Source organism: Dermacentor andersoni, chromosome 5, assembly GCF_023375885.2.
Source record: "Dermacentor andersoni chromosome 5, qqDerAnde1_hic_scaffold, whole genome shotgun sequence".
Taxonomy (NCBI): Eukaryota; Metazoa; Arthropoda; class Arachnida; order Ixodida; family Ixodidae; genus Dermacentor; species Dermacentor andersoni.
The window spans coordinates 155,523,099-155,543,233 of record NC_092818.1 but is presented as its reverse complement, the minus strand read 5'-3'; the positions used below and the strand labels follow the sequence as shown (position 1 = coordinate 155,543,233).

General features: G+C 46.1%; 1 protein-coding gene across 1 annotated transcript in view; it reads left to right on the top strand.

Annotated features, from left to right (window-relative positions):
• The window catches only part of LOC126531426 (ATP-binding cassette sub-family G member 1-like), a 30,242-nt gene extending 11,105 nt beyond the window's left edge, over positions 1 to 19,137 (top strand). The window contains exons 6-13 of the mRNA XM_072288432.1: positions 1,278 to 1,401; positions 2,622 to 2,736; positions 8,099 to 8,244; positions 10,119 to 10,220; positions 12,453 to 12,621; positions 14,734 to 14,834; positions 17,624 to 17,779; positions 18,699 to 19,137. Of these exons, the coding sequence (XP_072144533.1) occupies positions 1,278 to 1,401; positions 2,622 to 2,736; positions 8,099 to 8,244; positions 10,119 to 10,220; positions 12,453 to 12,621; positions 14,734 to 14,834; positions 17,624 to 17,779; positions 18,699 to 19,055 (1,270 nt within the window). The 3' untranslated portion in view covers positions 19,056 to 19,137. The remainder of the gene's footprint in view (positions 1 to 1,277; positions 1,402 to 2,621; positions 2,737 to 8,098; positions 8,245 to 10,118; positions 10,221 to 12,452; positions 12,622 to 14,733; positions 14,835 to 17,623; positions 17,780 to 18,698) is intronic.
• Positions 19,138 to 20,135: the final 998 nt, after the last annotated feature.

Here is a 20,135-nt window from a genome sequence, read left to right as displayed (position 1 = left end):
TAACAACACCGTCCGTAAATAGTTCAAACGGGCTGCTAGAAACAGTGATCAATGCTGTTAGGGCCACTTCATTTTTCTCTTATCAGACTTCTATAGTAGCCATTGCATTGCTTTAGTAATGAACAACACATCAGCACGAAATAATTAGGCGATATTTAATTTCTGAGCTCTTCCCTGCTTAACGATAGGCGAACCGACTGCGTGTCCTAGATACCACTATCACTTTACCCTCAGATGTTTGGCGGTTCCTTTGAACCCGCACTATTTCTGTGCACCGGCTCCGGCTCCTGTGATAGGGTTTTTTGTACCGAATGTGACGTTGACGCAGTGACATTTATACGTCACGACTGCTTTGTGATCAACGATGCGACTGCCGCTTCGTCGTCATCACGTCTGTGTAACGTCATATTTAGAGTTTACGACCTGTCGCTTCTCTGCTCGCCTCCATGTTGTGCCCACTGAAACCTATTCTTTCTCATTTGATTATGCGCACAAGCTCAACGCTTCATAGAAGGTGAACAGGAAAGCTGCCGTGTCGGTATTGTAATAGGCACGATCGCTGAACTCGAACACAATTAAGTGCGCTGTGACAACGTGGAAAATTTCCCCTGCGGTGGCTGGCGAGAGACGCCATGAGCTTGCAGGTGTTTTGGAGCCGAGATATGATGCTTAATTTAATGACAGATATTGGCCTTTATGTATTGACATATAGGTAGAGGATGCGATATGCCCTGATGTATATATGTGCGTTTAATTGTTAATTTGAGGCGTAGGTTATTAGTAGCTTGCTACTTGTTTTGACTGCTCACATGCACCCGCGCAGTGCATAATGCCAGATAATGCGACGCAACCGCATGCGAGAACGTCAGCAAGGGCCAGCGATAAAAACACTTACAGGGTACAGTCTTTTCAAAGGAGATCTGAACAGGCTCATCATTCGCCAACAGCAACCGTTGCGGCAAAGAACGTCGTGGTGCTTCTGCTTCGTTATTTGCCGCAGTGGTTGCTATGGGTACATGACGTTGAAGACGCCCTCGTTCAGAACCCGGCGAAAAAGTCGAAATGTGTCGAAAGTCGGCCTAATATTTGTGTGGCCTAGGAGTTTTGTTGCCGAAAATTCCGATTTCTTTGACACTGCCATGCGGGTTTCATGCTTTATATTTACAAATCGATTTTGTGATGAGTTGCATGTTTCTTCAACATTATCGTTGGCTTACTTACAATTCAACTATGACTGACTGAATGAATATTAAACTATACTTCCTTGATATCCACAGTGGCCTGGACAGCAGCTCCGCGCTGCGCTGCGTCCGCGTACTCAAATCGCTCGCTGAATCAGGACGCACAGTGGTGTGCTCGATTCACAACCCGAGTGCTAGACTGTTTTCATATTTTGACAACGTGAGTATAAAAGGCAATAAGATTTCTAATTCCTTGCTTGTCTTGACTGCTCACATTCACGCCTGGAGTGATCCGATAATACGACCCAACCCTTGTGAAAGCGTGGCCAAATTATTGGGAGTATTGTTTAGGTGACCGTCTATGAATGATTCTTGCCGCTAGGCATCTCCATACGTCACAAATTAGAACATAGCTCCCAGTTTCCGTCGGAAAGTAAAACAGTGGCAGCAATCGTGGATTAGCAGCAGTCACACTGGCGGTGTTTCGCGATGTCGTGTTTGCAGCAAGCTATCGCAGTGGAGCACAAAAAATGTACACATTACTACCACTCAGGTATGTAGAGGAGCCACGAGACTGGTTGGAAATGAAGTTGTTAGCAGCGAGTGATTAAATGAGAAAATACTTCGAGTGAAGAGCATATACACTTGTATAATGTGTGCTAGCACGCTGCAGGACTCATTGCTAGATGCAAATATGCGGGACACAGTTATACTCGGCACCTCCTTGTAATATACGGTTGGCCGAACAGTGTATTAGGAAGAAACAGCAGTGGGCTATGTGTGCAGCGGATTAAAGGAAGAACTCAGCGCCGTCGTGGTCTATGCTAGCAAACGAAACTGCCGGGTCTACTGTTTAGTGGCACACCGACATTGAGGTTGGCTTACTTGACTTCTAGTTGAGGTTTCGCTGCGACGGCGTTCAATTGCGTTTTACGCCTACTATACGATATGCAGCATTTGAGTTATAAAACAGTTAAGTGCACACCTGTTGCTGCTGTGTGGATAATTAGCATATTCGATATTTCAGACTGCAAAAGTAAGGCTCATCTGCAGGAATCCTGCCAGAGAAGCTTTTGTTTTCTAATGCCTTTGTTGAATTGCCTCTGACACCTTGAATTCACAGTTATTTAGGCAACCACAAGCTATATACGCAGCCCACTTGTGAAGAAGCAAGTGTTGTGAAGTTTATGACGAACACTTAATCATTTAGTAATAGGAGGCTTCTGGATGCAAACGCTCAGTTTGTTAGAATTTGAGGAATAATAAAAAAATGACCACAAACAGAAGAAAACAAGGAACAGCACAAGTGACGACATTCTTAACACACTTGGTTTAATAATATTTCGAATTGTATTTAGAGAATGCCTCCCCCCCTTCCCACAATTTGCGTTTCCATTGCCAAACGCTTAATTTCTTTGACCGTTTGACCCATGGATTCAGCTTTACATGCTTTCGGGAGGAAGGTGCATCTACAGCGGCCCAGTGGAGCAGCTAGTGCCATTCTTGGAGTCTCAAGACATCCACTGCCCGGTGAACAACAGCCCATCTGATTTCAGTGAGTGATTTTTTTTTATGGATTCATGATCTGATTTGTCCCGAAGCTACACAGGGGTTGTACGACAGAGGCTGTAGGGGACGGCTCCATATTAATGTTGTCCAAGTGGAGTTAAGCGATCTCAAGGCTTGGCACACGCGATGTTTCGCGTTCCGTCCCCATCCAAGTGTGGTAGCCGTGGCCGGCAATCGAACCCGCGACCTCGCGCTAACCAGCAAGACGCCATAGTCACTGAGCCACAGTTTGTGTCTTTTTGGAGTTCGCGAAGTTTACGCTGCTGTAACATTCGGAATGAAAAGTAAGCCTATAAGTCTCAAGTCTCAAGCTTTGACCTTTGCATGATGTCATGTGATAGGTCCACCGGCGCATGCGCCACCTCCCCACTGTACTATATGGTGGCTAGAAGAGTAGGTGTGTCAACCGCCCCGCCTGGAGCGTAGTTCGGCATCATGACTCAAAAGTGGCGCTGCGCTCAGTACAACGGTTCTCAGCGGCGCATGTTGTCTGATACTTGTGACGGATGGCGCGCAACAAATAAATCACACACACTGAAAAACTGCCATTTGCTGACATCAGTTCGTGAAATGAGGGGATGCAAGGCTCTATTATTGCGTGTTTGCAAGTTGCTAAAATGCGTTGAAGCTTCTTGGACGAAAAGGTGAGCGGTATGCATGGTTAGCGAACCACATCTCCGATGGCGAATAAGCGGAGTCCACACCATGTATTGGCGCTATTACTGCTTCAGAGAAGATTGACAAGCACACTTATTTCGTTGCTCTGAACTATAAATCTCGGGGGCCGAAAACAGCATTGTTCTCAGCGGTGACAAGAGCGGTAGCGGATACCACTTGTGGGCAAAAGACGCTTTTAAGAACAGCTCCTCAAACCTGATTTCACCCACGTTGCCGACAAAGAACATTTACCAAATATGCGTGACTACAGTGCTTCCGCTCATCTGTTTAATATGATCCCTGAGAAGATAAGAACACTCATTATTTGGGTTGGTTACGAAACAACTTCATAATGACCGCAAGCCCTCGGAGAGATCTAGGCGGCTATCTTGTACACGTTTGAAAAGCCGACGTTCAATTTCCCCTCGCGCGATTGTTCTGGCTGTGCCGATATCGCGGCCTATGCCAATCTAGTCCAATCGCATGAGGCGAAATCGAACGTCGGCTTTTCGAACGTGTACAAGATAACGGCCCAGAGCAACAAGCTGCGAATGAACCCTGCATGTGCAAATTACGACGTCAAGAATGTGTGTGCCGGCGCTTGCGGAACTTGTCATCGCGTAAGTGCTGTATCATGCTCGGTCACTGGATTTGGCAGTGGTAGGTTCCACGCCTGCCGGATTTTCTCTTTGAGCAAAATTAGTTACTAACGTCATGCTCAATCAAATCCGATTGGAAACGTGTTAACTTCTGCGCAAGGACCCGACGGCTGCACCCCACAACTCTGTAGGAAAGTTTGCTTGTTGCTGAAATATACGAAATATCGCCTGCTACTGCGTAACGGTTGTAATGATATATTGCTAAGCTTTAGGAAAGGCAAATGACAAGACTTCATTACACAGGAGCTGTAAGTTCAGCACCAAGTGCAACATGCTTGCTCGAAGCGGAGTTTTTACACGCCGTGATGGCTCGGTGGTTATCGTAGTGTTGCGGATGATGAGCTTACTGTTTCATTTATCATAGCGGCCGCGTTGTGATAGGATCGCAATAAGAAGCTTTGTGTACTTAGGTTTAGGCCCATGTTAACTGCTCTCAGGTACCGGAAAAAAGTATTCTAGAATACCCATCTGCTGCGTCTGTCATAGCTAGCTCGTGTGCTTCTGTACGTCGAGCCTTATTTATTTTATTCCAACGATACTTGGCTACACCAAACCTACGAAAAGCTACTCGCTAGTTCATAGCGTAAAACTCTAAAATAACTCCGCGTTCATTCAAAACCGCTAAAGCTGTAGGGCTAGGTTCTTGCATTGGAGCTAAAAAAATTGTTCCAATGTTTTTTGTTTTTGTGCCAATAGTGCAATTACCCACACAGTTTTGCTGGCACTTCTCAAAACAGTATTTTAAGCATACAGCAGAGCTGAAAGCAGCGGCAGCGATATCCTTGAAGACGCCTCTTGTTTTCTCTGCGTACGGATAGTAACGTGTGCAGCGGAACCGTTCTACTGACTGCAGCTCCGTTTTCGCGTCATGATGCCGATAACTGGTGAACTCAACGATGCATCAATCAGAGACTAATGGAACATACAAGGTCGTTAACCGGTGTATCACCTTCTAATCTTTCCTTACCTTGCCAAGATTGTAACTGGAAGCCAGAGTTAGAAGAATGCGCGATATTATACAGGCACAAGGATGAAGATACGCGTCTTATGATAGAGGCATGACATATCTATAATGGTAAAAGTGCATGCGTGAGTCAACCTTCGATTACTTTACATAAGGAAGAGATTAAGTGCCTTAACAACTGTCTCTCACGTAGACCAGCGCATATGCCCGACTGACACTTGGTGATGCCATTCCGGAGCTTGCGCGGATGTTTTGTGTCTTCTTTCTTTTTTCGCCTCAATGCTCCCTTCAGTTGATAGTCGGCGTTCGTGTTGTCCACTTCTCTTCTTTTGTGTCCTGTCTGCACGCCTCACCTTTTTTGCATACTGGTGAACTAACGCTCGGTCGCCACACCTACTCCTTGGTGGTGGTGATAAACTTTATTGAAAGGGGGAAGGGTAAAGAGGGACGTGGCTGAGGGTTAGGGCTCAAGTAAGGCCCTGGGCCTGCTTGGCCTTTTCCGCCCAGTCCACCAGTTCAAGTTGTCGGTCGACGTCCCCGGAACTGAGCCAGGCTGTCCAGTCAGTCTCGCTGCTGACGGGGGGATGAGAGAACGGGAGCGAGGTGCATTCCCACATTATGTGTGTTAGTGTTCCTGTTTCTGAACATAGCCTACATTTGTCGCTTTCCCTGCCCCCTGTGATTTTGTTAATGTATTTTGGGTGTGGGTATGTATTTGTCTGAAGTCGCCGAAACGCGACCGCTTGCGTTTTGTCGAGTTGCTTGGCCGGTGGTGGAAGCGCGCGACGCCTCAAGCGATACCGATGAGCTATTTCATAATAGGTCTCGCAGGGTTCCTCGTGTCTCTCCTCCTCATTCACGCCGTCCGCATCCGCGGACGAGGCTCGGCGCGCGAGATCTCGAGCCAAACTGTGAGCCGACGCGTTGCCGGGCACAGCCGCGTGAGCGGGGGTCCACACGAGGGTTTTCAAGCCGCTTAGGGGGCGTCGTGTGAGAACATGGTACGCCTGTTTGCAAATTCTACCACGGACGAAATTGCCGATGGCCTGCTTGCTGTCGCTGATGACGGTATTCGCTTCCGCATGCATGGCCATGGCAATCGCGGTTTCCTCCGCTTCCACCACTCGGCCAGCCGTGATTGTTGTATATTCTATCAGTCCTCCGTTGTGATCCGCTACCACCGCGGTCATGAGGTCACCCCGAGGGTGTCTGGCTGCGTCTGTGTAAAGCACTCCATCTTGCGAGCCGTAGCGTCGCCAAATGGCTTCACTGCGTGCCTGCCGACGGCCCTGATGGAACTCGGGGTCCATGTTGCGGGGTAGAGGTGGGGCATAAATATGCCCCCTGACCTTTCGCGGAATCGTAATGTACTCTGTCCCCTCGGGGATAGCCTCGAGACTGAGCTTCCGGAGGACTGTGCGGCCAGCCGGGGTTAGCGAGAGACGACGGATTTGGGCTGTGTGGTGAGCGTCTAAGAGCTCCTCGATCGTGTTATGCATGCCTAAGGCCTCTAGCCTTGCGGTGGCCGCGTGGTCCGGAAGGCCCAAGGCTGCCTTTGTGCTTCGTCGGATCATGGTGTTTAATTTGGCTAAGTCCGTGGCTGCGAGTTTGACATATGGTGTCGAGTACATGGTTCTGCTGGTTATGTATGCCTGCACAAGCCGAAGCAGATCGCCCTCGCCCATGCCGTGGTGCCGATTAGCCACCCGGCGAATGAGCTGTAATGTGTAGTTGGTCGCCCTCTGGAGTTTCTTTAACATGAGCCCGCAGCGCAGCGTGTTCTGAAAGTCTAGCCCCAATATTTTGATACTGGGGCGCTCCGGGATGGTAAGTTCTCCGACCTTAAGTTCAAGGAAGCGCCTTCTCCGTGGTAATCCCCTGGGACATCTGCTTCTGCCGGGCTTGATCAGTAGGTATTCGGATTTTTCCGGTGAGCACGTCAGGCCTCTCGACTCCGCATATGCTTGTACGACGTCGATGCCGCGTTGCATGATCTCTTGAAGAGTTTGTGGATCATCCGCCGCTGCCCATAACGTCACGTCGTCAGCGTAGAGGCTGTGGTGAAGCCCAGGGATAGAGCACAGCAATTCCGGGAGCCCGCGCATCGCCGCGTTAAAGAGAAAAGGGGAGATGACTGATCCCTGCGGCGTGCCTCGGCTCCCCAGCTCTATAAATTCAGTTTCATGTTCGCCGACTTTGATCCGGCACTTCCGGTCGGTGAGAAAGTTTCGAAACCTACTCCTTTAGCCAGCATAACGGTACCGTAGTAGACAAGCCTGAAGACAAATGTTTTAATGTTCTGTCATCGCGTACTGCGCTGGAGCGTAGAAGTAAATGAACGTGCACTGAAGATTTAGGATTTTCGAGCGTTCCACGTTGTCAACGTATTGCCGACGCTAATGCTCTGGCGACATCTGCTAGGAGAAAATTAAACCACTTTATCGACTCGGTGCGGCATCTTTAGGACTAGGTAGCAGCAAAGTTAATACAAACAAGCGATCTCAATACTAACCACAGAACATGTTTTGTCCACAGCGTAAGAGGGCACTAACCGATGCTTGATTTTACCATTTGTTTGTTGTGGTCACTATGGAGAGGAAGTAAAAGGGAAAATTAAAATTCAAGCCAGTCGCCAGTGTACAAACCTTGTCGTAAAGTAATCGCGGTAACGTGCTGTAGATGCCCTGGAAGTCTCTAGTTTATGAGGCGCATGCGCAGTAGGCCTAACTTATCACGTATCATAATAACGCATTACGCATTACGGAATGCTAGAACAATCAAATGGTTTTTACCGTTCCGTCAGAAAAAAGGAACGTATTAGGTTTCCAACGTACAGGTGCTGATAACTATGCTTGTTCTTGCTGCTCATTTTAGTCCGTGTTCCTCGTGCTATACACTTAATGCTGGAAATGCAGCAAATGTGCAGCTGTCAGTCTGGTAACTACACAGCGAGGACATAATTAGGAGCCTGAACGATGCATAAAAAAAAAAGGCAGAGCTGACTGGCAACGAAGTTGACCTTCGATTGCAATTTGGCCGTAATCTTTAATTTCTTGCGCATTTTTCAGTTACGGAGATAGCGTCTGGCGAACACGGAGAATTGACAACCAAGTTATCAGGCTTCTTCGTCCCTGATGATTGTTCCATAATTAACGAAAACTTGAATGGTTCGTTGCTTCTCACGAACTACGGTGGACGAATAATGAGCGTTAAGGTAAGCATCTAACAAGTTCTACTATCCGTCTCACGCGTATACCTAGCTGTTTACAAGGGCGCTTATTGTGCTGTGAATGTCTTGACTAGGACTGCCACTTCACAACAGCCTGGAACCAAGAACACATTTACCGGCGCTCACTGTGTGTTTTTGAATGCACGAAAGTTCTTCAAGAAATGAAAAAAAGAGAAGTCACAGCTTCATAGAGGCGCTTTAACACGTAATGTGAAAACGCATCTATAGTTGCCAGACAATAGCCGAATTGATGGCTTCGCATAGATAATCCCCTTTTGTTAGATATTCACACGTATTTAATTTTATCGATAGCGAAAGAAAATGGCACTCTTGCATCCGCAGCAGTAATAATGATTATTGATATCGTCATTGAGACGGCAAGAGTGCGCATTGGAGACCTGTTGCGGCTACCATCCCACCATTTAGACAGTTTGCCGGCGCGATGATCACAGGCTACATTCTGTGCTATTGTGACGAGACACCATGTCTCGACGCCATCTGGCTTAAAGCGTGTGTGAGAGAGAGAGAGGAATATAAGAAAGGGAGAGATGCTAACCAATCAGCAGTCTGGTTGGCTACCCTACGCTGGGGGAGGGGAGAAGGGGAAGAGAGAGAAGGGGAAGAGAGAAACGCTCAACATCGGCACTGTGGTCTCTTCGGCAAATTCACGTATGGTTGTCAGCTCCTGGGATTGTTAAGAAGGTAGTCTGATCACCACTAGCCCTGAAGCAGTTGTTTCTGCTTCTCCTAAACGAGTTTCATTTTGACCGCAGACACATGTGCACGGACGGTTCCACCAATTCCAACAGCTGTACCGGAGCAGTGGTTGTTCCATCGGACGCCGTCTGTTTGCAATTTAAATACTTTCACAATACCACGTCGGCAGCAGCAGAACTTGCTGCTCTTCAAGGTGCTCAGTTACGTGCTGCAGCAGCTACCAAATCATTGGGCCCTTCTCTGCGACTTGAAAGCAGCTCTACTAACTCTGCAGTTTGCCTATACGTGATGGGCCACACAAACAGCTGATGTACGAAATAAGGCACGCTGATCACCGCGCGCTCGAGGAAGGAGACAACATTGTATTTCAGTGACTGCTGAGCCACTGTGGACAGTGTAGATGAAACTGCGCACTCGGTTTATCAAAAACATCAGTGGCCGCCTCTACCACTATCAAAAACGGATGCTGCGCGGCAAGCTCAATCATTTGCTCGCCACATCACACTTCTACGATGTAATTCAGTGGGTTTCACTTACTCACGCTTGCACACTCTCGATTTTAACTTGCGACTTTGCTTGCTTGTCAATTGAATTCTGCTGGCCCGAAACAACTTTATTGTGTCGCATGTAGTTGGGTGTCGCGTTTAGAAATGCCTATTCATTCTTAACAGGAATGACCAACAGTGTGGTGTGCAATTTATGCGGTTGCGATGAGAATCAAGAGCACCTTCTGAGGCACTGCATGTCCATCCTTAGACGCTGAACAACGGGCTCTACAAGCTAGACTCCGCCTGTTAGGTAATAGAGCGCTCTCGGAGGAAAAGCTCCTGGGCCTTTGCATTCTTGCATGCAAACGTTCACAAAAGCCCTTCTGCACTTCTTGAAGGCTATTGGACTGTACGAAAGCTTGTGACAGCGGACGTTTGTCGGCGTCTGATTCTTTATTACTCTTATTCTTTTTTTTTTCTTATCTATTCCCCCTTTCCCCCTCGTCAATTGTAAGGTGGTCAGCCGGGTGCGTCATTCGTTAAATTCCCTTCGTTTCCTTCAGCGTTTCTCTCTCCCTCTCTCTCTCTCTCTCTCTCTCTAAAGTTTGCTTTCCACATTTTTTATCCTTCCTGGAATGTTCCTATATTTAATAGGAGAAGGAGGAAGTCAAACGGCAGCATGAAGTACGAGTGAGATACTGCAATCAGTTCAAGACTCTCCTGAAGAGGAGTTTCTTCTGCGTAATAAGAAACAAGGTACGTTAGTAAGTCTAACATTAGTTATAGTTATTCAAAATTCTCATTTCTGGAAGGAACTAGCGCGCGTTCCAATACTATTGATAGCGCACTGGCTGTGTGCCGCAATATTGTAATTTACTGGCCAAATTCCTGCAGTCCAGCAGTGCAGCATTTTATGTTCCTTTCATGGATACATATTCTGACTGCAATGAATAAATCTTTGACGGCCGTTTCCTTATGCATACACGAATAAACAGTGCGCCATAGGCACGGAAGAGAATGGGCAGAAACCGCGGTCGAAGAACGGAAGCTCCAAAAGAACAGTACGTTGGGCACGTTGGTGTTCCACACTGATACTATTGACAGCGCGAAACGTGCATCCGTGTATCTTTCTTGTGTTCTTCGTGCCGTTTCGCGCTGTTGATAGTATCAGTGCAGGAGATCAGTTTCAAACTATTTGCAGTTTGTTGATATCAAGTTGAAACTTCGGCGTGCCTGTAGCATAGACTTCATAGGGCCGCTAGACCACAGTGAATATGAATATGATGTTTATTGAATTACCAAAACCTCGGGCATCATTTCTTATATATTTAACATTTTTTTATAGGGAAGCTGTTAGCCTCTAGTCGGTCGGGTTACCCGCCGTGGTTGCTCAGTGGCTATGGTGTTAGGTTGCTGAGCACTAGGTCGCGGGATCGAATCCTGGCCACGGCGGCCGCATTTCGATGGGGGCGAAATGCGAAAACACCCGTGTACTTAGATTTAGGTGCACGTTAAAGAACCTCAGGTGGTCGAAATTTCCGGGGTCCACCACTACGGCGTGCCTCATAATCAGAAAGTGGTTTTGGCACGTAAAATCCCATAATTTAATTTTTTAGTTGGTCGGAATTTTTAGCGGTGGTCGTCCTCAAGGTAAAAAAAAAAACAAAAACCCTTCAGCGATTGAAGCAAGAAGTGTGTACATTTGTTGGCGTGACGCATACAACATACAGCGCAGCACTCGTTTCAATAAAGAACAAGCGTTCTAACCTCATAATTGATGATAAGGCGCTCCTGATAACAATGGAGAGCACGTAGCGCTCCCCGCATACGTTTCCCGGCAAAGATTAGTGTTGCACAACTGCTGCGGCGACGGCAGTTTGTGACATGGGGAGTGACGTCACTAGCCTGTCATAGATAAAAGAACCAGCCTAGCAACTGATTTTATTGTTGCAGCACCGCTATGGGTAGACATCGCATAGTTCGGACCCCGGAGGAGCAGCGTGGACACGAGGAGCGGCAAAGGGAAAAAGAAACGGCAATGCGACCATGCAGCGGCGGTGTGCTGCCGCTGGTCGCATTGCTGCGGAATTCCAGCGCAGGGGAAGTTCGCCCATCCACGTTCCCTTGTGATTGCTAATTTTTTTTAATTATGGGGTTTTACGTGCCAAAACCACTTTCTGATTATGAGGCACGCCGTAGTGGAGGGCTCCGAAAATTTCGACCCCCTGGAGTTCTTTAACGTGCACCTAAATCTAAGTACACGGGTGTTTTCGCATTTCGCCCCCATCGAAATGCGGCCGCCGTGGCCGGGATTCGATCCTGCGACCTCGTGCTCAGCAGCCTAACACCATAGCCACTGAGCAACCACGACGGGTCCCTTGTGATTGAGCATGAATAATGCGCCGGAGGAGGAACTGAGCAATAAATCACTGCCTACCCTCCTTTGCAGTAGTCGGGGTGGTTTTCAACAGTTTCGCTGGAAATCCACTTTCGCAGGGCAGCGATGGCAAGTAATTTTTTTTAGTAGCGCCACCTGCAGTGATGGGCCACACTTTGTTTTCTTTTTGTAATTTCCCTGCTTTATTTTTTGCGATATATCGTCTTTTCCTTTCTTTCCTTTCATTCTTCCTATCTTCCATTTCTATGTTTCTGCCTCCTCCTTTCTGAAGAGTAGGCAGGCGTTAGGCCCGTTCATAACAATAATTTACCTTTATAGTGCGCTCACTATGGATAAATTCACTTGCTGCGTTGTCACATTGCCTATCATGATACAGCTACTTTGTACCTTAATGTACTCGATAAAAAAATATCTAGGACGAGTAATCACACGAGCAGACGGAAGCATATAAAACTCATAAATTCAACGTATTATGTCCTCAGTATGTCCAAGTGGTATTTCGTCACTTGAAGTGCCCCGTTTCCGTTGCGTTTGTCCACCTGGGTGTCACCTGTACATTTATAAATGTTACTGTGTTCTCCCCAACACAGGCCACTTGTGGCACTCGCCTGCTGGTCACGCTGTTCTTCGCCCTTCTGCTCTCCATTATGTACTACGACTCCGGCAACCGGGCAACGCAAATGCGTGAAACGATCACAATGTACCTCGTGGCGATGCTGATGCTGCTCTTCGCATACGCTGGCGCAACTTTCATAACATGTAAGCATCGCTTACGCACACCGTGGTCGGCTGTTAGAACGCCTGTGTGCTGTATAAAAACGCCTGTGTTTTGTATAAAAACTTGAATTGGTAGAATTTAACTAAGAGTGCTCGACCTGAGCCACCAGGTGGGATATTGTAATGTGCCGCTCATATTCTTAAGCCTGGAATGCTTTTAGCTCTCGTTGTCGTCGCCCTTCAGGTGACCTTTAGCCAAAAGCCAGAGTCGTTTTCCGCGCCTTCAAACGAGAACATCGGGGCAAGTAGCGAGAGCAAGACGGGATCATCTGGGCAAACAGTGAAAACTTGAGAAAAGGCGGTCTCTGGCCCGCAACCCTTCGTACAGGACCGCATTGCATACGCTAGTTACTTCCCAAACAAGTTACAAGAGATATTGCTTCTGAGTTCTTCCTAATGTTTGTTCACGATGCCACTCGAACTGTTGCTTTAGCACGCTGATGTATTATTTGTTATTTCCAAAAGCGACGTTCAAAAGGCAGACATAGGGAGCCATATACTTCATTGTCATCTTTTGGCGCTGATACAGTTGCCTCTGCTCTTTTGAACGCCAGTGGTCCATGAGTTCCGTGTTGCGGGTTTTGCGTCGCTTAGAGAGGTGGCGCCACGCTACAGCCGCTTTTCTTATTTTAGCTCGGCAGTGCACTCTGTCTCCCTGGCGTCTTTCGCTGCCGGTCGTGCCACCTTCAGCCGGTTTTCCTGTTCTAGCTGGGTAGCGTCCATATGGACCAATGCACAATATAGCATGGTGTGGTGTGGTGTGGTGTGCCGTTGCGATCATGCAGTGGACCCACTTTAAGATTGTGGCTAGCCATCTCCAAAGAATCTGCTTTGCCGGTTGTCATTTCATGCTTACATCTGCTCTCGATTACGGGAGAGCCAGCAATTTTTAAAGTTTTATAGCTCATTACTTCCGAAATAACTAAGCACATAAGCAACCTGGCGTCTGATATCAAATTTGAGATTTATGAACGCCTGTTATACAGCTTATTATAAATATATTGTCTTCTCAACATTTGTAATCATTTTCGTAAGACTACACTAAAGGAACGACGCTGAGAGACAGAAAACGGGCGCTAACTCACATCTGAAATTTTATTGGGAAAAAGCATCAAGTATATAAGGCACATGATGCTTTGTCGCGATAAAATTCCAGTTGCGGGTCACTGCCCGAGTTGTGTTTTTTAGCGTCCTTCTTCCTTTGTGCGCTGTTTCTAGTATTGCGAAAATATAGCAACTCGCCCAGCACCTCGATGCCTCTGCATTTATAACCATGTTTTAACTTCCACGCGTCGCAATTTTTTCTATATAGTGCAATGCTCAGGGTTTTCCTTGCTTATGTGCTTGTGTAGTTAATTTCGTACTACGGGAGTGCGAAGTGTTGTTTGCACATAATAGGTTTTAATACAATTAAGCACTCATCTTATATGCGGTACTTATTAATAAAATTTTGCGTGCGGCGATGGATCGTAATAAATTAATTCATAATAACCTCACCAAATTCACTGCTAATAATTACTTTATTCTCTATTGTGCAATCTAAATATAAGAAAATGACAGTGACATTTTAGGCAAATAAATTGTTGAATATCTTACAAGATGGACAGAAATGTTATATTTTTCCACATTTAAATAGTCTCATAAACATCTTTGTTACAATTCTTTGTTTGTTTAATGTTGCTTGTTGTTTGCACTCTTTGTTTCTGACTTTTCCGTTGAATTACGAGTATTGTTTTTTGAATCGTTTCTATTCTATAACATTGTGATGCTTAATCGTATTGTATCTGAGTTGCTTAAGCTGTTGAGATTTGTTGGCTTAATTGACGTTTAGCATGCTTGTTAAGTTTTTATTCTAATTGCTCAGGGTACCGGTGCAATCTCAGATGCGAGACAGTGTAAGAGAATTTCGAATATTTTCAGCATTGGGATTTTAATCTTGTAACAATTCATTCTTTAATCGTTCGTTGCCAGTTGTTGAGGAGAGATGAGTGGTATTTTAGCACATGAGCATACAAACCACGTAGCTAGTTCGCAGGAGGTGTAGGAGATTCTATTCGGTGCAAGGAAAATGTTTAACGCTTCCTTTTCTTTCAGTTCCTCTGGAGGTCGACGTTCTGTTGAGGGAGCAGAGAAACTGCTGGTACTGCCCAAGTTTGTATTTTGTGGCACGAATACTTTCGGAAGTGCCGCTCACGGTACGTGATGCTCTGACCATAAGGAAACCGTTATCGTAGAACTCGTACGTTCTTCACGTGTGAATGGGGCCGGATTAAGAGCAGGCTCAAGAAAGAGGAGAGAGGAGATGGCTCATTAGAACGTACAGCGAACCGGGAGTAGGGTAGGAGCGTGCAGTTTTCCAGCACTGCATGCTCAGCTCTTTCAACGATGAAGTGACGGCATTTCTAGGGAATGTCCCAAGACCCCCTCTGCTTAGGCACGATCTCACATCAAAGCGTCAAGACCGACATTTGAAGTGAAGTTTATTTTCCCTTTCGTACGAAGGAGGAAGCTGAGGCTAAAGGCCTCGGCTTCCCTGTACAGTCTGACATCAGAATATACAAACACGTAACTGAATATATAGCAATATAAATTCAAATCACCTGCACTTGAAAGTGTCACATGATGCAATTATTTAAGCATACGACAACAAAAACGGTGTTATACAAAACCAAAACCAGAAACGATACGATATTTCTTGGTTTCCTTTTTAAACATTTTGAATGAAACATCAAGATCAACATTTGTCGTCATTTTATTAATAGCCGCTGTTAATTGATAATTACATTTTTGTTTGCCATAGTTAGTACGCGTCTTGGGGACCCGGTGGATTTGTTTTCGAAAATAGTATGCGTCATTACACAAAGTATTGTTTGGGTGTGCGATTTGTTAGCTTTAATATGCTGCAGCAAACGAAAAAGGTAGGCTTGGTTCTCTTTAAGCAAATCGTAACTGCGAAACAACGGCGACACGGAAATATCTTTCGGTCTCTTGCACCAATTTGCGTCCGATTCATTTCCCATTGACGCGTCAGTGCTGCTCTGTGCAGCGGACGGCGCCTTCCGGACATTGAAGTTCGATTGCATGTGCACAAATTTTGCACGCGGTCCCTTGTGAGTCAAACTCGGACCACTTTCTTTCACATACCGCAGCAGAAAGGAGAACCTGCTATACGGGAGAGGGGGGCGAGAGGGCTCAAGGGTTGGTTGAAATAAATTGCTTGCGTGGATGGGTCCGGATCAAATTTCCTAATTTTGATCAAGTATAGTCGCTGCTACACGGTCCAACAACCCGAATCCAGTTAGTGTAGCAAGGGATTCAGCTCACTCATCATGATGGTGCTGACGACAGCCTTTCAAAAAAGATCTTTTATATACGCCGAAAGGAGTCGCATCACAACTGAAAGAATTCCACGGGGAAGCGCTGCTTTCCCTTCTTAAAATTTTATCCCGATTGAAAAAAGAAAGCAAAAAATAGACCTCTTTTATTTCCGCAATTCTCAATGTTTTCTTTTTTCAACCGCTTACATCTGTAATCCTGGTACAGGGAATAACCTAACTTGATCAATGATGCAGTTGTTATTTTCAGAGGTTATAGCGTAAGCAGTCTGGCGTATAAACAGTTATATTGTGCAGGTAACCATGTAACAACATTTCCACTTAATTGAAGAAATGTGGACTGTGGGCGATAAGGCCGATGAACGCTTTGACATCTTTGTTTTAGATGCAGTGAGGTGATGTATGCCCGCGCAAATAACACCGGTAAACGTCTTAGCTGTATCTCTCTCACACACACGCACACACACACACACACACACACACACACACACACACACACACACACACACACACACACACACACACACACACACACACACACACGCACACGCACACGCACGCACGCACGCACACACACACATACACACACATACACACACACATACACACATACACACACACACACACATACACACACACATACACGCACGCACGCGCACACACGCACACAGCACACACGCAAGTGCACGAGTGCTTTCTTCACATAATATGTATTAAAGTGTTCTTAAATAAAATTGAGGCTTCAGCTTTGGCGAACCGCTATGTGCTCAGGAAATGTAGTAGAAGGTGTTATTAACCTTCAGGCAACTGCAATTTTTTGTGCAACATCGACCCATAACTCACGTCAAGGCTACCGCAATGCCTACCACGGCGTGTTGTGCTAACTGCGGCGCCGTGGAGTCGTTAGAGCTCATGTTCTTGAGTGTCCAACTTACAGAGACGAGCGACAATGGTATCGGATTAACATGGACAAGCTCGATCAAGGACCCATAACTTGGTCACCGATGCTGGGTCCTTTGCCATGCCCATCAATACAGCGCAAAGCCCTGAACTTCTTATATTGTGACTTTTTTATATGTGATTAAAAAATAGGTATGCTCTCTAAAGCGTGTTAGACATGAGTGAGGGCACTGCCGAGTAAATCAATGAAGATCTAGAGGACAGGCTGCAGGAAATAAACTTTTGCATTTCTCTAGAGGGTTTAGTTCTTTCGCTGTTTCAAAAGCGAATGTTTTGATGAGGTATTCCTGAAGGTGTGCTTGAATGAAGACAAACGGGTCAGTATATTAAGCAAAATTGCTTGTATTGACAATAAAATTTCATAATTCTGTTCAGTAACAAGATAGGGGGCAGTTCAACCTGTGTATAGTTGGGCAAGCTTTACTAAAACCCTACCATGAATAGGTACTATCAGTAAGTGCAGCAGCTACTTGAGGTTTTTCGCTGGTCAACAAAAAAGGAATAATGTTAGTGAGGAAAACTCTGGATTGCTTTATGTACATCCTGCACTGCCGATTTTCAACTTTCTTGCGAGATATATTAATTTCCTTACACATAGGTTACGTTCCCGCCTTTGACTATTTTCTATGTTGTTTAAAGCAAGGAAAGATTTTGTAGTTTTTGACGTAACTCTATACATATTTTGGCAGATTGCTGGCCCCGTGATCATGATGACTATTGTACACTGGATGACGTCTCAGCCTATGGAGTTCTGGCGCCTTGCCATCGTCATACTTTTCTCCATCCAGTTTGCTTCCACGAGTGAAAGCATTGGTTACGTCTCGTCCGCTTCGTTCAGTCTTGAGGTAACCGTTTTGAGCCAGAAGTACAAAATATTGTGGCGGTGTTTGCACCGTAATATTTCGTTAGTTTTAGGAAGTTGTTTGACAAGCTATATAGTGTAGAAACATGTGAAACTCTGTGCTTTGAGCTTGGGAATGTTGTATATAACGGGTTGACGATGTATCCAAAGGAAGTCTTGCTTGGAAGTGGAACATCAAAAATGTGTTCACATTTGGCACGCGTGACGCACGGGAGTCACCAATGTGCACACCTAAACTAAGCGTGCGAGATGTGGCTTCAGATGACGTTTTGGAGGTGTTGTACACTGAAAAATACAGGCATATGAAGCGTGTTTACTATTCGGTACAAATTTTCGCGCATATCGCAAGCGAGAAATAGTCTCCCCAAATCACACAAGCTCAACAGTATGGGGTTAAAAGTGAGTTCCAAAAGTGCAAACGCTGTCCTTCTAAGCTGAAAGGTATATTCAGCTAAGCATGGTTATCAGCCCATCGCGTTTTCTACCTTATTCTTTAGAACTCTCCTGTTGCTCTTCCTTTCCTCTTTCCTCCACTGTTTCCTGCCTTCCATTTCTGTGTTGCTGTCACCTCCCTTCTGAAGAGTGGGCAGGCGTCGTGCCCGTTCCGGTGGCAGTGGCCAGCCTGCTCTTCGCTTTCCCTTTCCTGTTAATTGTATATATGTGTTCAAAGCAAATAATATCCATAAATAATTCCTCTGATTGGAGAGAGTTGTTTTGCTCGAGAGACATGAGTCTACGAACAAAGCGGAACTGAAAACCTTACAAGAGGGAGGCTTCGTCGTGTCTTGTTTCGTACCATGCATTTGCTCAGTGACAAAGTTAGTATGAATTCTTAAGCAGCCTGATATTTCTATCTTGTTAAGCGTTTTCTACAAGTAACCTTGTGGCCTCGCTTTTTACAGGTTGCTACGCTGGTTGGACTGCCCGCTGCGACTCCGTCATTTTTGTTTTGCGGCTACTTCGTGCGGCCTCGATATCTGTTCCCGGCCATCAGGTGGCTCACGTACACCTCGCACTTGTACTACGTTCTCCGTGGCATCATGGTCGCCTTGTACGGTGGGGGACGCGGCGAGCTGAAGTGCGACGAACGGGACGCCGACGTGCTTTGTGTCCCCGTCGAGGGTGAGGTGGTGCTAGACATGATGGAGGCGAAGGACGTGGACCTGCTTGCTCACTCGTTGACTGTGTTCGCTATAGACATCTTCTTGAAAATTATCGCATTTGCTCTCCTTAAGTGGCGATTGCGGCGCAGAAAGTGAGTGCTGCTTCGCTGTATTAAAAGCTTGAGTGTTACTGGGCCTTCTACAAATTAAAACATGTGGCTTAAGAAAGAAGAAAAAAGGAATACTTCAGTTCTCCATGTGACTGCAGAGTATGGTACTCTGAGTCGCCTACTGCGGTGCAATGTTATGCAGCACTATTTCCTTCATGGTGAAATATTGCAAATATTGAAGGGTACAACGATATCCCGAATGGGAGCAAAAAAAAAAAAAAACCCCTCAGTGAGCCTGCTTGAAACGGCTTGGCTAGGTGGAGGATGAGTCGTTTCTCAAGCTAAAATTAACTATGACTTCACTAATCAATTCACACGTACGTAAATGTATGGCGGGTTTTCATGGAACTACAAAAGAATCGTGTTCTCCCATACGCTTAAAGAGTTTCACTGATTCCTCCTGAAGCTTATACTCCAACCAGCAGGTATAATCATGAAACGGATCCAAGGTTTGGGAATCGTTCGAACGGCGCTACTTCATGACAAGACTTTTTTTGAGGGAGGCCTTATAGTGCCTACTCATACGTACAACCGTCGCGACACTTCTCTCATCCGTCATGCACACTCACACTGGCCAACGATGCAATGAAGCGCCCTCTAGAGTTCCATCGAGGTCACTCGTCCTAAAAGGTGCGTAGCATGTGTGTGGCAGGGCTACCAACCATCTTCCTCAGATACCAAACATGTCCTCGACATAAATCTTCAACGTATTTCTACAGTCCCTTCCTCCATTCACCCTTACATTCCCCCTTGTGAGTAAGGAAAGGCGATAAGGTGAAGCAAAAGTAAGGACCACTTCAATCGAACACCCCACGCCAGACTCAGGCGACTTTTCGCGCAGCGCTTTCGTAGATCTTGGAAATTTTCTCAACCCCAACGTACCACATAACGTGTTACCAGCAACGGCGGCTCGGACAACGAGCTGTTTTTAGGGTAACGTTCATCTCACTCTCTCTTTGAGACTTCACTGAATAAAGGACATCAATGGTTGTCCCTGCTAGATTGTAATAACTTGCTGATTTACCTGCGTGATGGTGAGTATAGTTGGGTACAGATTAAAGCACTA